Raw genomic sequence first — 13,998 nt, 5'->3', positions numbered from 1 at the left:
TTCCTTCACCACAGCGTTGACTTGAATAGTCACGACCTACACTGTCACTTCCTCATAGACGTCCACTCGCTCTTGTTAGGTTCAGTTCACTCGTTTTTCGCTTTTTGGTTTTTTTTAATCTCAATATGAAGTTCGCTCTTCCCGGTGCGCTGCTGTGCGCAGGAGCAACACTCGTTACTGCGACGAACAAGTGAGCATTCCTTGCTGCTTCCGTCACCGGAGCAATCGGTGACAAAAAGTGCCCTTCCCGAGCTGACTCGCTCCTTCTAGGGAGGACATCCATTTCATCTATCCCCGATACCCGGAACAGACTCGCTACGTGACCCTGGGCCCTCAGTTAGAGTCCGCGGCCCCGCCGGCCAACAAGACGTACGAGTACATCGTCGTCGGCGCCGGGCCCGGTGGGTCTCCGCTGGCGGCGCGCCTGGCCATGGCCGGCCACAGCGTGCTCCTCATCGACGCCGGCGGCGACCACGGCAACCTGCGCGAGGTCAAGATCCCCGCCATGAGCATCTGGTCCTCGGAGCGCGCCGAGCTCACCTGGGCCTACTACACGCACCACTACGAGGACGAGAAGATGGCCAAGAAGGACCGGAAGCTCACCTACCGCACCAGGAACGGCAGTCTGTACAGTGGCTTGAACCCGCCCGAGGGCGCGGAGATGCTGGGCAACTACTACCCTCGAGTTGGCGGTGTCGGTGGTAAGTAATACCCTCCATTCCCAGGCAAATGACTCCAAGAGCAACGATGCTCATTCTCATCTTTTTACAGGTTGCTCCCAGCATAATGCTTTGATCTCCATCCTGCCTACCAACGGAGACTGGAACCGCATCAAGGAGCTTACCGGCGACGATAGCTGGGACGCGGAGAAGATGAGAGGGTACTACAAGAAGCTTGAGAAGAATGAGCAGCCGTTTCCCGCCGACGCGGATGCCCACGGCTACAGCGGCTGGTTGAAGACTGCAGTGACGCCCTTGAGCTTGGCCGCGCAGGATTTCAAGATCCTATCGGTCATTCTCGGAGCAGCAGCGAGTGCTGGGGTGGAGTTGAACGGGCCTTTGGCCCAGTTGCGAAAGCTGGCTGAGTCTTTGACTGGGGGAGTCCTCAACAAGGTGAAAAGGAGTTACCCAAAAAACAAAAATCGTTACGCGCGACTGACTTCTGCGCCTTATAGCTTCTACCAATCAACTACCTCACCGGCATGGTAGACGGACTGGCCTCGGTAAGCGATTCCTTCCATGAAAAGGCTCTTGATCAACATTGGCAACTAACCCGGTCTCAGCTCTTGCTCCATGACATGAACACCAACGACCCCAACCGCGACAGCACCCCGGCGCTCGTCCAGATGCCCCTGTCCATGGGCGCGCCCAGCTACGAGCGCTCCTCGCCCCGCGACCTGGTCTACGGCGTCGCCACGGCCAAGAACCCCGACGGTTCCAAGAAGTACAAGCTCGACATCGCCACCAACACGCTGGTGACCAAGGTCAACTTCGACACGACCGGCGAGAAGCCCAGGGCCACGGGAGTCGACTACCTCTGCGGGGGAGAGCCTGTACAGGGCGGACCCGCGCGCCAGCCTGACCGAGGATGGCGGAATCCCTGGATCCGTCTCTGCTAGCCGTGAGGTACGTATCCGACAGCTCTCAATACCGACTTTGCTCGTGGGCTAATGCAGGTGGTCTAGGTTATTCTGTCCGCCGGTACCTTCAACACTCCTCAAATCCTCAAGCTCTCTGGTGTGGGCCCCGCCGACGAGCTGGAGAAGTTCAACATCCCCGTCATCAAGAACCTGCCCGGTGTTGGCACCAATCTTCAGGGTAAGTATACAAGAACAGGTCTCCGCCAATACGATCTTCAGTGTTTCTAACCGTGTATTTCTCGGCAACAACAGACCGCTACGAACTTGGCGTCACAGCTGAAGTCTCCAGCGACTTCGATCTAGTGGCGAAGTGCACCTACCTAGCCGACGGTGACGAGTGCTACGACCAGTACATGAACAACGCGGGCGCCCTCAAGGGCCCCTACACGACCGGCGGCCTCGCGGTCGGCTACTTCATGACCACGTCGCAGGCCGAGGGCGAGCACGACATCTGGGTCGGGGGCCTGCCCGCCATCTTCCAGGGCTACTTCCCGGGCTACTCGACGCACATCCTGACGACGACGAACAAGAACCACTGGACCTGGCTCGTCCTCAAAGCGCACACGCGCAACACGGCGGGCACCGTCAACCTGACGAGCGCGAACCCGCGGGACACGCCGAAAATCACCTTCCACAACCTGTTCGAGGGCTCGACCGTCGAGGACGCCAACAAGGACCTCCAGGCCGTCGTCGAGGGCATGCGCTGGGCCGTCAAGGCCATCGACGAGATCCGCCCGCTCGACGGCAGCACCTTCTCGCAAGTCTGGCCGCCGCGCAGCGTTACTGATGATGACGCGGCGCTGCGCGACTGGATCGCGGAGGAGGTCTGGGGCCACCACGCGTCGTGCTCGTGCCCCATGGGCGCCGACGGCGACCCCATGGCCGTCCTCGACAGCCAGTTCCGCGTCCGCGGCGTCGAGGGGCTGCGCGTCGTCGACGCGTCTGCGTTTCCCAAGATCGTCGGGACGTTTCCCGTCCTTTCGATTTACATGATGTCGGAGAAGGCGGCCGACGTCATCTTGGCGGGGCTCGCGGCATAATTGACTCAAATGGGGGCGTGGCTGGTGGCGTGTGACTGTGGAGAAAAGTGCGCTCTATAAATGGAAAGCAAAGAGCAAACCAGATACATTATTTTAATACATTAATCGATGTACGATCTCGGGCCACTTTCCTTCTCAATCCGGATTCAATGAGCTATGTATAGATACATTGGATAGGGCATCCGGCATAGGTGTTTATCCTGATCGGATCAAACGTATGACATGACAACGAGGGCTGAATGAAGTACTCCGATAACTTGATAAAGCCCGCGTGGGAGATTACGTTGTTGGATCATGTATCATGTGGCTCAAATAGCATGATCAATATCTTCTTGTGCCAGTGCCCGCCGACTAGTGCAAACCGTCGCAACTGAGGTGGTTTTTAGATATTGTGAAACATAGGACCCGACAGGCCGGTGTTCTCGTGTCCATAGTCCCAGATGGGGTATGGCTCTTCGCTCAGGCATGGCATTTCCTATGTGATATTCGTGGCAAAGTTTAGTCCAACTCTGGTTGACATGAACTGCTGACGTGGGAATCGAAGTACCGTGGTTTGTTTCCATGGGTGGCCTGAAGCTGGAAAAGGGTGCACGGGGACTCCTCATCCCCGTTAGCTAGGAAATTCCGTGACAGCGCCCGCTTTGTGACATGGTCGGCGGGATTCATGGCTGCTACAGTCAAGCCAGTGGAACGTGGCCACTCTCCTTCCCGGACGTCAGACTTCTCCCGCAAAGCATCTTCGTGAGACTTTCGTCTGTTCTGGGTTCACGTCAAACTGAGTCGAGGAAAGAGAAAAGTAATGACTGTACAGGGTTGCGGCTTTTCTGAGTTTTTATATTGTGGCTGTGTGTAGAACTATACTAATTTATTTTGTAGGCATGGACTGAAACATGCTCAACTAACACTTGCTTTTACCAAAGTGAATCTAGTGTCCATTCCAATGATTGAAGGTCATATCCGCAGTCGAGAAAATAAGATATCAAAAGCCCGAGTTGCGCAGCTTCTGCTTCTGCTTCTGGCTTCGCTATCACTGAACCCATTCCACAAAAGCTCAGCCTGCCTACTTGTCAGCCTATTTCCAAGTAATGTGTGGGCGAGAGCGATCATCCGCGAGATTAGGAGCAGCATACGCACGAATGCGTGCTTGAAGCGCGTGCTTCACCAAATCCCACAAGTTGCAAGCGCAAAACGCCGCAAAAGTGACACGGGGCTGCGCCCAAATGCCATGAATTCCATTGAGTCGATATGTGTTGGGTTTGCTTGGTTTTGAGTCACTTCCTTCTGCTGGCTTGCGCTGGTATGAGTCGAAAAGCAAAAGAACAAAAAAAAAAGTCAGTAACCCAGGCGGATTCTCCCCATAATCAGGACTCCCAAGAGCTGTAAGTTCCTTCAACAACAACTACCATCATCATCATAACCATCGATCAATACTTCCATCTCCCCTACGCACAGCCAGCCACTGCACACATACACAATGGTGTCTACCACCACTCTCGTCGCCTGGCTGCTCGGCATGGCCACTTCCCTTCTCGCTTCGCCCATCTCCGGCCCGCAGGGCAATATGACTCTGACCGTGCTGAGCCTTGAGGACGGACCCGACGGGCCGGGTCTAGTAAACACCAGCGCCGTTAACGACTCGTGCAAGGGCTGCGGCGTACAACCGCCGGGCTACACGTCGGGTTGCGACGCTTGGTACCATCAAATCGATGATGCTAAGTTTGAGGCAGCCCTCACAAGGTTTGGCCAGCTGAACGACGAGGCTCCTAATCATATTCTCAAAGGAAAAAGCATCACCGCCGTGAAATATGAGGATCTCGTGGTTTGGGCTTGCAACTGCGGTAAAACGCCAAAGGCCGAATCCTCCTCCCGCTCCCCCCCTTTTTTTATTCCCCCTTCTTTTCTTTTCTGTTTTTCTTTCCAAACGAAATGCTGCCCAAAGCTTTGCCAGTGCTAATCATGCATCTCCCATATGGCTTTGTAGGCTGGGCACAAGACTTCCCCATGGACCAGCTGGCCCTTGTTAGAAGCGTGCTGAGGAGAGAGTGCCCGCCCGAAACCGAGGGCGCGGTCTGCTCCTCTGGCTGGGTCTACTTTAAGGATTGGAGAAAAGGGCTGAATGTCGATACCCTAGATAGCTTCGAACAACGGAGATCGGAGGACATCTCGTATCTCTGTGGGAGGTCTTGCCTTGCCTGGTGATTGCTGCGTGCGAGAAGCTCTGAGCTTGAGGACGAAAGGGGGGTGCACCGCTATGCGGTTATTCTCGGCTACATACATGCTTTAGGTACAGAACCGCAGGAGGGCATGCAGCAAAACTCATCCAAGCTTGTTCGACCGATTCGGGGGATCGCACAGACACCATGTTAGGTACTTACTTGATATAGGACCTGGCGAAATACCTCCATGCGTCGTGGGTGTCCGTGAAAGGCCGCCCGTCTCGACCCTCCCCGGAGTACTATATCAGTAAATATGCATTTATTCTCTAGTGCTATGTTTTCTCGTCTTCTTCTTTCCTTTTCCAAATACGCATTCGTTCGGTAAGCCCTACATGTCTACTCCAGCTATGCACCATGCAATCTGCGACCACCTCGTCACTACTTTCTCGTTTCCTCCGAGCCTTGCTGCTTGGAAACAGTGATTCAAAGGTGCATAATGCATGTGCTTTACTGTACATTGGTCAATAAAAGGGCGTTTCATTGCCGACGGCCGAGTCCGCCGCGCCCGTTCCCAGTGGCAATGGGGCATGGGGCGGGTGCCTGGGCGGTTACTTTTTTAAGCAGCCCAATTTCCGCATCACGTTGCTTGCGACGAAACAAAAAGGCCTGCATCGGCTTTTTCGCATTGCCCTTTGGTTTCTCCAATTTCCACGAGAGGCGAGTGGTCGCGTGATCACTGGGGATGGAGGCCGAGGGAGGGTGTGTGACGGAAACATGCTAACCCCTGCCAAGAGCCGGGTGAAACGCCAGGAACCGCCATTCTACCACCCTCTCGACCCCTGGGATCCACGATGTCCACGATGTGGCCCCATCTGCCGCAGCTTGGCGTGCTTGGCGCTCAACTCGGATGGCCACTGCCGCCCCAGGCTAAGCATCTATCTATAGAAGCAGCCGAGCGAGGTAAAACTGTTTCTTTTCAACTCTCTTTTTTTCCTTTCGCCTGTTTACTGTCCGATCATCCATTTTCTGTCAGTTTGATTTTCATCTTCTGTCTTTTTTTTCACCATTTGGGCCGTGCCCAACTTTCTTTCATTAGTCCGGACGATCAGCAGCAGCCGCAGCAGAGCTACAATTCTGCCCGTCTTTTCCATTCACTCGTTTTTGTCGCGGGCTCCGATTATTTACCATATTACTTTTTACACCATATAAAATACCAACTTTTCGCGGTTTCGGATTTTCGTTTGCTTTGCCTTGAACCATGCGCACCCAAGCCAACATGGAGGCCCGCGGAGTGCCCAGCACCGCCACTCGCTCGTCGACTTACCGGCGCTGGTATCGCCGACACCAGCAGGAGCAGGCGGCGAGGCGGGCGGCGGACAGCTCCGACTCGGAGTCCGATTTGGACGACTCGGGCCCAGACTCCAACAACTCGAACTCCGACTCCGACTCCGACAACAACAACAACAGGAATAATACCACGAGGAAGGTCGGCGGCTCCAAGACGAGACGGATGCTCTCGTGGAAGGCCCGGCGGGCGACGCCCACTGCGCCGACTCCCACGATACCGTCTGGTGCTGCTTCGTCGGATGACTCAGTCTCAAGTGCCGACTCCCCTCCAGCGCCGAGTCAGAAGCCAGCCTGGACTCGAACTCGGCTGATTCAGACTCGGACTCGGACCACGGCGGTGCCAAGAACGCCACCGTCAGGGCCAGGCGCACGCTCCCTTCCACGCGTCTCAGGAAAGCCCAACGACAGATCACTTCCTCTGCTGCTCCTCCCGCTGCGACAGGTGCCGCCCCTTCCTCGGATTCCGAGTCCAGCGCCGGTTCGGTTTCGAGCGCGGACTCGGTCTCCAGCGCGGATTCCAACTCGGACTCGGACTCGGACAACAATGCCCGGAAGAACGCCACCGTCAAGGCCAAGAAGACTATGAGGGCCAGGCGGATGATCTCTACCGCCGAGCTGGGCAAGGCCATGGCCGCCCAGCAGGACAAGGCCGCCGCCGCTCCGGCGGTGACATCCGGTGCTGCTGCTCCTCCTGCCGCCACCGCCAGCGCGGCCCCTCCGCCGCCGGCAAAGGAGGAGTCGGGATCCGAATCGAGCGCCAGCTCGGCCTCATCTTCAGACTCAGCTTCATCCGACTCGGAGTCGGAATCGGAGGACGAGGGCAAGAAGAAGGACGACGGCAAGGACAAGAAGCCCTCCACCCCCAGCGCCACGCCCACGCCCACTGTCCCGCCGCCGGTCGCCGCGGCGCCGGCCATCAGCTCGGCCAAGGGGGAGAAGGAAGAGAAAGAGGAAGATTCCGAATGCGAGGATGAAGAGGAGGAGAAAGACAAGGATACGAAGAAGAAAGAGGAGGAAGAGGATTCTGAGTGCGAGGAGGAAGAGGATGACAAGGATAAGGAAAAGAAGGAGGACAGCAAGGGCAGCAGCAGCAGCAGTAAAGCACCATCACCCACGAGCCCTCTGCCCGCTGTCTCTCCTCCGCCCGCTCCGAGTGGCAAGGCACCAGCTATTACGTCAGGTTCTTCTGCTGCAGCTCCCGCCCCCACGACGTCCCGGGCGCCGACGAAGTCGAAGGCGAAGGATGACTCGGATTCCGATTCCTCCAGTTCGGACTCGGATTCGGACTCGGACTCCGGCTCCGAAGACGAGGACAAGAAGAAGGACGAAAAGAAGAAGAAGGAGAAGGAGAAGAGCAGCTCGATCCCCGCCAACGCTTCTTCCTCCGGGGCTCCCGCGCCAGGAATCACCTCCGGCCCCGCCGCGGTCCCGGTCGTGACACCGAGCGGTGGCGCTTCTGCAACTGGGCCAGCGGGGGCCCCCATTCCTGCGCTCGAGACGACATCGTCGTTCCTGACCCGGTCATCCGGCACCGCGGCTCTGTCGGCTACCGCGTCGGCTCCGGTGGCGACGGCGGCGGCGGCCGCTATGGCGCCCGGGATGACGCATCTCTTGACAATTCTTCTCATGTGTTTCCTGTTCCTTCGGTCGTCGCGGAGGTAATAGATAGTCTCGTAATCCCTCAATCCCCGAACTGTTTTATTAGCCGGCCTACCTGGTCGATTTGTATGGATACCCTTCAAAATTTCAACGTATTAATCAGCAAACACGGATTGCATATGTACCTATGAAGCGTTTTGATAATGCACATAAGTGATCAGTGAACGTTTGCCAGTAGAAACTGCAGTAGTTCCGCTGGCAACGCACATAATACGTTGTCGGCCATTGGCCATCATCATGTGAGCGGCGAAAAGAGCAGTCAGATCTCGCCGGGGATGAGTGAAAGTAGTCTCTCTGAGACGACCTTCTGATATCACGATGGCATTGCGGCCATACGCAATGTCACAAGCAGGTCTTGAAGAGCTGGTGTGGCTCAGCCATGTGGGGGATGCAATGCCATTCATGACGCCGAGTTATCCCCACGACACACAGCGACGAAAACCCGGTGAAGGGGCACTTTGCGAAGACCGAGTTACTCCCAAGACATGGATCGCAAGTTGGCTTTTGAATGCACACTGATGCTTTACTTGCAGGTGGCCGGCTCGGCTTGCTTCTGGGCTTGCTAACAAGCCTGCTGCAATCTCAGATCTTGGCCAGGCGGGCAGCAACCATGCAGATGCCATCTCGTCTCTTGCCAATGGAAACGCCACATCGAGAAGTTTGCAGTCTGCGTCACCTGTTATATAACAGATCTCGGCACTCGGGTTTGGCGACAAGAGAGGGCCGGCGGTCTCCGTGGTTGTCCGCTCCACTAATGCAGGAACAGGATCCGCCGCGGCGGATGCTGAGGCGTGTGTCGATCTTTTTCCAATTGTCGACAACGACCCGCTGTCCCGCAATGTCCCGATGAAACAATGCGAGCGAAGGGACTCCATCCAGAGCCTCCTGCGTCCTTGGACCTTGGCTGCAATGGACCATTTTTTGACTTTCGGACGATGGCAGCACCAACGTAAGGCTTGCGGTTAATTATATGCTTCTATTGGCTTTTTTTTTTACGTCCGCTGGGACACCAGATTGCGGCCCCAATAGATGGCATCAAGCCATGAACATAGGCTGTCGTCGGGCATTGGGGGTCTCAATCAACTTCAAGGCGGCCTTGTCTCGGTCATCCTCCGACTCGTGCGAGACATCTCTGCCCTTGGCGCGGGGGGCCTGAACTCCATCCCGCCGTTTTTCTGTGGGCGATGGCATTGACCATGTGCTGCAGCCCGAACAAACAAAGCAACTGGTACATTGAAGGAGCAACAGAATACCGAGAATTCGGTTCACTCGTTGAACAGTCCTGTACCGAAAACGCGGTCAGTTCTTCGAACTTGAAAATTTCAACCACCGAGCCAAAAGCAGCTGCATACATCAGTATATTCCAGGGAGGAGTTTGGCTGGCTTGACAATATTGTATTTTCCTTTGCATGACGAAAGAAAATCTTCATTCGCAATGGATTATGTGCTGAGCCCGCTCTCGAGTAGCCGCATAGTCTAGGCGTAATCTCCGTTGCTGTCATTCTGTCAGCCTGTAGTCATTGTGGATAGTCTAGGTGCTGTCACCAATGCAGTACAGTATTGTTCTATTATGTTTGCATTGGCGCCTTCCTGCCAAGATGACCGACCCGGGTTGTTCGGATCTATACCGTACGATCGACAGTTGGGTATAACGTGATGTTTTTGAGATGGCGGCTCTGCGGTGCCTGTTGCAGGGATTATTTTCCCGGGCGAATGGGGCGCCCAAGGCCATGAAAAGCCACCTGCAATCTATGTGTTACCTGGGAAAGCTGGGCAGGGGCAGATCGAGAATGTTTTAATTACACATACCCTACGCATGTCACGCGTTATCAGATGTTTTGACACCTCTCACGGATGGGAGGCCGGATTCCTGTCGACCAGCCAGTCTCTGTAGACAAGACACGCCCTTGAGTTTGGTGATAGTCATTGACCGGTGAAATCTGTATATGAGAAGAACTAGAGTACAAATAGACAAGCTCAATGACTTTCTTCCGTAAACGTCGTGGTCGTCGTCTGAGGATCTTCCGCCGACACGGCAGTTCGGGTGGATCTCCCCAGGATTCCCCTTTGTCGATCATTTTGGTGCGTGCCTGCCGCCGTACGAACCGACATCCCCATAAATTGACTAAGCGCCAAGCGGCAGTGGGCACGATGTCAACAGAGCATCGTACGGCAACATACGCCTACTCTTGCCAACTTCCCGAGCAGCGAGCTCGACTTTGTTTCCCCAAACCGCCAAGCGCCCGCGAAATTACGATCCATCCTGCCATCGTACGGCAATATGCGCCTAAAGTTGCCCTTCCCAAGACTTGACAGGCGTGTCGGCCCCATGCCCTGCCAGGGGGCACGCTCGGCTGTAGCTACCGCTACGTGGATGGGGGCCTCGATATATCGTTCGCGACTCCTCTCAACACTCACGTTTTCCTTCTCCTTTCGTTTCTTCTCTCCACCAAGATGCGACACATACCGTTGCGAGTGCCCGTGGGTGTTTCTGCGAATGTCACTCTAAGTCTTGGACCTCATCTCGAGGTGCGAGGTTCGCGGCGCGAGCATGTACGACTCCTCATAGCGCGTAGCATAGATAAAAGCAGTATTCCTGCAGCTGTAGAATATGAACTTTTTTAGATCATGATCATCGTCGTCCACCCAAGAAGATAGTGATCAGACTTCTCATTCCTCCAAACGATCTCGAGGATCGTTACCTTTTTCTTTCTCACCTTCTTTGGCCAGGTTGCCTATCTGCACGCTCTTTCTAGGCTGTGCCTTCACACTATAATCTTTTGCATCTTACAACCCATATATTCACAAAAAGCGAGAAAAAAGAAAACGACGACGACGACGACGATAAGATGCTTTCCTACACATCCCTCACCCTCACGGCCTTGGTGTCGCTGGCACAGGCCCACGTGACCTTCCTCAACATCCAAGGCGACCCGGGCTCCAACTCCAGCATACAATTCGGCAGTGAGTACATACCAAGTGTGCTTACAAACAAAGCAACTATACTGATATGCCACCAGTCGACCCCGCCCAGGCCCGGAACTGCACCCTGATCAGCGCGTGCCAGCTGGACACGAACCTGATCCGGGACGCCGAGATCGACGCCAACCTGGTGAACCTGTGCGGCCGTAACCAGCTGATCGGCAACATCGACATCGCGTACCACACCGAGAACGCCCTCGCGGCCGGCGCCGTCACGCAGGTCAAGAAGGGCAGCGAGATCACCATCATGATGCACCAGGTCAACTCGGACGGGGCGGGGCCCTACGAGTGCGACATCGACGAGGGCAGCAACTCGAGCCTCATGGTCAAGAAGCTCACCATGATCAACAACGTGCCGGGTGTCAACGGCGTCTCCCAGGCCATGGTCAAGGACTTTAACATCACGGCTAAGATGCCTGACGACTTCACATGCTACGGAGGTAGGTAAAATGACTGACCCCTAATTACTTCGTGAGAAACCCAGGAAGCTAACATGCCCACTAATAGCCTCCCCTGGAAACATTTGCACCATCCGCTGCCGCAACAACGCAGTCGCCGGACCCTTCGGTAAGTACTCACGACCTACCCCCTTAGCCGTTTTTCACTGCTAACTCTCTTCCTTTCTTCAGGCGGCTGCTTCGCCGTCCAACAAACCGACGTCGAGCCCACCGTCAGCACGGCCAAGAGCATCAAGACCTTCAAGGACGGCGCGGGCATCGTGAAGCAGATCCAGGGCAACCTGAAAGACCTGGCCAACGGCAAGGCCGCCAACGCGCAGCAGGGCCTCCTCGACGCCAACAGCGCCAACGCCCACGCCGACAAGCAGCTGCTCGCCTCCATCCAGTCCAACATCTACCCGGAGACGGCCCAGCCCGCCGAGGCCAAGGGCGCCGGCGCCGGCGCCCAGGCCACCACCACCGCCGCTACCTCGTCCGGCGCCGCGGCGGCGCCCACCGGCGGGCTCTTGGCGAGTACGACGGCGGCGGCTTCGGCGGTCGTTCCGACGGCTAGTGCGGCGCCGGGGGCCGGGGCTGGTGCAGGTGCAGGTGCTGGTGGGCGACAGGGAGGCGGTGCTCCGCGCCCTCCTAACTTTCCCGGCGCCCCCGGCGGCTTCCCGGGCGCGGGCAATGCGGCCGGTGGGGTTGGGGCTGGGGCTGGGTTCGGTGGAAACCCCTTCTTCCGCGGACCCCCGGGAGGCAACGGCAACAACAACAAGAGGAGTTCCTTCAACGGCATGAGATGGGCCAGGCGATTCATGTAAGTCTCGTCGTCCATTTCACCGCCACTTATAAGGGGTTGGCCGGTGGATAAGACCCGAGAACGGTTTCGTGATGGGGGTTGACGCCGCCGACTGGGGGCGGTTGGAGATGTGAAATGTATATAGTCATGACATGCGGCGCACACGTCCCCGTCGAGGGTTTCTGCTTGCAGACTTGGCGGTGGACGTGTCGCCGGGAGCAAATGTCACCTTTCCTTTCTTTTTGTTCCCGTAGTGCAGACAGCTTGTATATAGTATTGTATGTCTCATCACCGCTTCGATAGCATATTCAGTGCATGATGGTGAACAAATTAGCCTGATTGGACGGCGAACTTGCAAATGGCCCGCCTCACCAAGGATAATATTGGGTTCCGATGAGGCAGCTGGTCTTGGTGGTGGCCAGGGTGTTCGGTGAGAGAGGCCGGGCCATGCACTACGGGCCCGATGAACCAGCCTGATTTCATGCGGCACAGTCTGCATGTCCCCACCCTGACCAGGTATGGCGCGGCCCTATGGCTGCTGCCTGCAAGTCTTACCAGGTAAATATCAACAACATCGCTCTATTTCGTCCTACGCTCTATTCACCCATGCCTTCGAGGTTTTACCTACCTATGAAGTTTCTCACCCCTAGTCCTTGATTGCTATAACTCGATCGTACACATGGCCCAACCACTTCAAAGGTATAAATACGCACCCAAATATCTCAACGAAGCACACTAATCATTATGAGCAGCCCGTATATCAAGGGCAACACCTTGACCCTCAGAATCCATCGTCTCGGTAGCAAATATGTCCCGCCACAGCTAAATGCAAACGTCAAAGAGCTGCGGGCCAAAATTATTGACGTCGTAGGGTCGTCGGACTGGTCCATCGTGGTGGTGCTCGAACTGGAACAGGGAGACCAAACCGCTTCTGCCGCCGCCTCGAGGGCGGTCTTGAAAGTGTACGACCGTCAGTTCTCCCGCCGACTGCGGGTGTTCCACGATGGGATGTCCAAGGCGACGACGTGCCCGGCGACCGGCGCGAGCGAAGACCAATACACCACTTTCCTACGACAGGGCTCCATGCCGCAGTTCCTGGCACACCACGGAGATATGAATGAGCCATGGCCGTTGGGGGAATGGGATCTGCCGAAGCGGGAGGCGTATGTCCACGCCGAATGCACCAAGAGGCACGATCGCGAACTCGCGGTATACGACCGCCTGGTCCATGAGCAAGGCATCCACATCCCCACGCTCTTTGCGGATGTCCGGTTGGCCCCGCAGCAACAGGATGCCCCTGTGACGATGGCAGGAACTCAGTTGTTGGACGACGAGAGCTTGGCCGAGTACCGCGAGATCCCCGCCATACTGATTGAGTACATCCCCGGCTTCCCTCTGTCTGACATTTTCAACGATACGCCCGAGTCGGACTGGCCGGCCCTCTGTGATCAGGCGGTTGAGACGGTCCGGAAGATCATCAAGGACGACTTTCGCCACCTGGACATGGACCTCGAGCACGGTCTCGTTGTTCGGCGACGCGGCAGCAGCGACGATGGGGAATCCGAAGCGTCGCCCTCTTCCTCTTATCAGGTGTTCTATATCGATTTCGCCCTGTGCGCGTTCCGCGACGCGGATGACGGGTCCGACGAGGAGTGGCGGGAGCGCAAGCGCGCGGCGTGCGAAGAGGGCGGGATTGGCTACCTACTCGCTAACCGCTGGGCGTATGCAAAGGGGAAGAAGGGGAAGAGATATAAAGGTAGCGTCCCGCTGGCTTGGACGTACACGCCTGCCATGACCTTAGGGGGCGAACCTTTGGAGTCCATCCCATTAGCAGACTAGTTTGGCAAAGATGATGAATTCTATTTCAGTCTCGGACTTTCGACGGCTCTACCAAATACAAGGGATGCGTGGTTGGCGTTCGGCAAGTTTAAACCTA

At 56.3% G+C, this 13,998-nt stretch overlaps 5 protein-coding genes across 5 annotated transcripts; all 5 read left to right on the top strand.

The window, feature by feature from the left end:
• Window positions 1-125: 125 nt before the first annotated feature.
• PG997_008002 (choline dehydrogenase) lies at window positions 126-2,679 on the top strand (the record flags this gene model as incomplete). The annotated part of the gene is made up of 7 exons (XM_066812317.1): window positions 126-190; window positions 271-701; window positions 772-1,112; window positions 1,175-1,222; window positions 1,283-1,552; window positions 1,685-1,817; window positions 1,892-2,679. The coding sequence occupies 7 exons, from the start codon at window positions 126-128 to the stop codon at window positions 2,677-2,679; spliced, it is 2,076 nt and encodes a 691-aa protein (XP_066667659.1).
• A 1,474-nt stretch (window positions 2,680-4,153) lies between these two features.
• PG997_008001 (uncharacterized protein) lies at window positions 4,154-4,878 on the top strand (the record flags this gene model as incomplete). Its single annotated transcript, XM_066812316.1, has 2 exons — window positions 4,154-4,517; window positions 4,661-4,878. The coding sequence occupies 2 exons, from the start codon at window positions 4,154-4,156 to the stop codon at window positions 4,876-4,878; spliced, it is 582 nt and encodes a 193-aa protein (XP_066667658.1).
• A 1,215-nt stretch (window positions 4,879-6,093) lies between these two features.
• On the top strand, window positions 6,094-7,844 carry PG997_008000 (uncharacterized protein; the record flags this gene model as incomplete). The annotated part of the gene is made up of 2 exons (XM_066812315.1): window positions 6,094-6,460; window positions 6,499-7,844. 2 exons carry the CDS (start codon window positions 6,094-6,096, stop codon window positions 7,842-7,844), a joined length of 1,713 nt encoding a protein of 570 aa, XP_066667657.1.
• A 2,846-nt stretch (window positions 7,845-10,690) lies between these two features.
• On the top strand, window positions 10,691-12,084 carry PG997_007999 (uncharacterized protein; the record flags this gene model as incomplete). Its single annotated transcript, XM_066812314.1, has 4 exons — window positions 10,691-10,805; window positions 10,862-11,263; window positions 11,331-11,390; window positions 11,453-12,084. The coding sequence occupies 4 exons, from the start codon at window positions 10,691-10,693 to the stop codon at window positions 12,082-12,084; spliced, it is 1,209 nt and encodes a 402-aa protein (XP_066667656.1).
• A 722-nt stretch (window positions 12,085-12,806) lies between these two features.
• On the top strand, window positions 12,807-13,901 carry PG997_007998 (uncharacterized protein; the record flags this gene model as incomplete). Its single annotated transcript, XM_066812313.1, has 1 exon — window positions 12,807-13,901. The coding sequence occupies one exon, from the start codon at window positions 12,807-12,809 to the stop codon at window positions 13,899-13,901; it is 1,095 nt and encodes a 364-aa protein (XP_066667655.1).
• Window positions 13,902-13,998: the final 97 nt, after the last annotated feature.

Source organism: Apiospora hydei, assembly GCF_038363865.1.
Source record: "Apiospora hydei strain CBS 114990 chromosome Unknown utg000006l_segment0_segment0, whole genome shotgun sequence".
Classification (NCBI taxonomy): domain Eukaryota; kingdom Fungi; phylum Ascomycota; class Sordariomycetes; order Amphisphaeriales; family Apiosporaceae; genus Apiospora; species Apiospora hydei.
The sequence above is the reverse complement of the archived record's forward strand: the minus strand, read 5'-3'. Positions and strand labels throughout refer to the sequence as shown.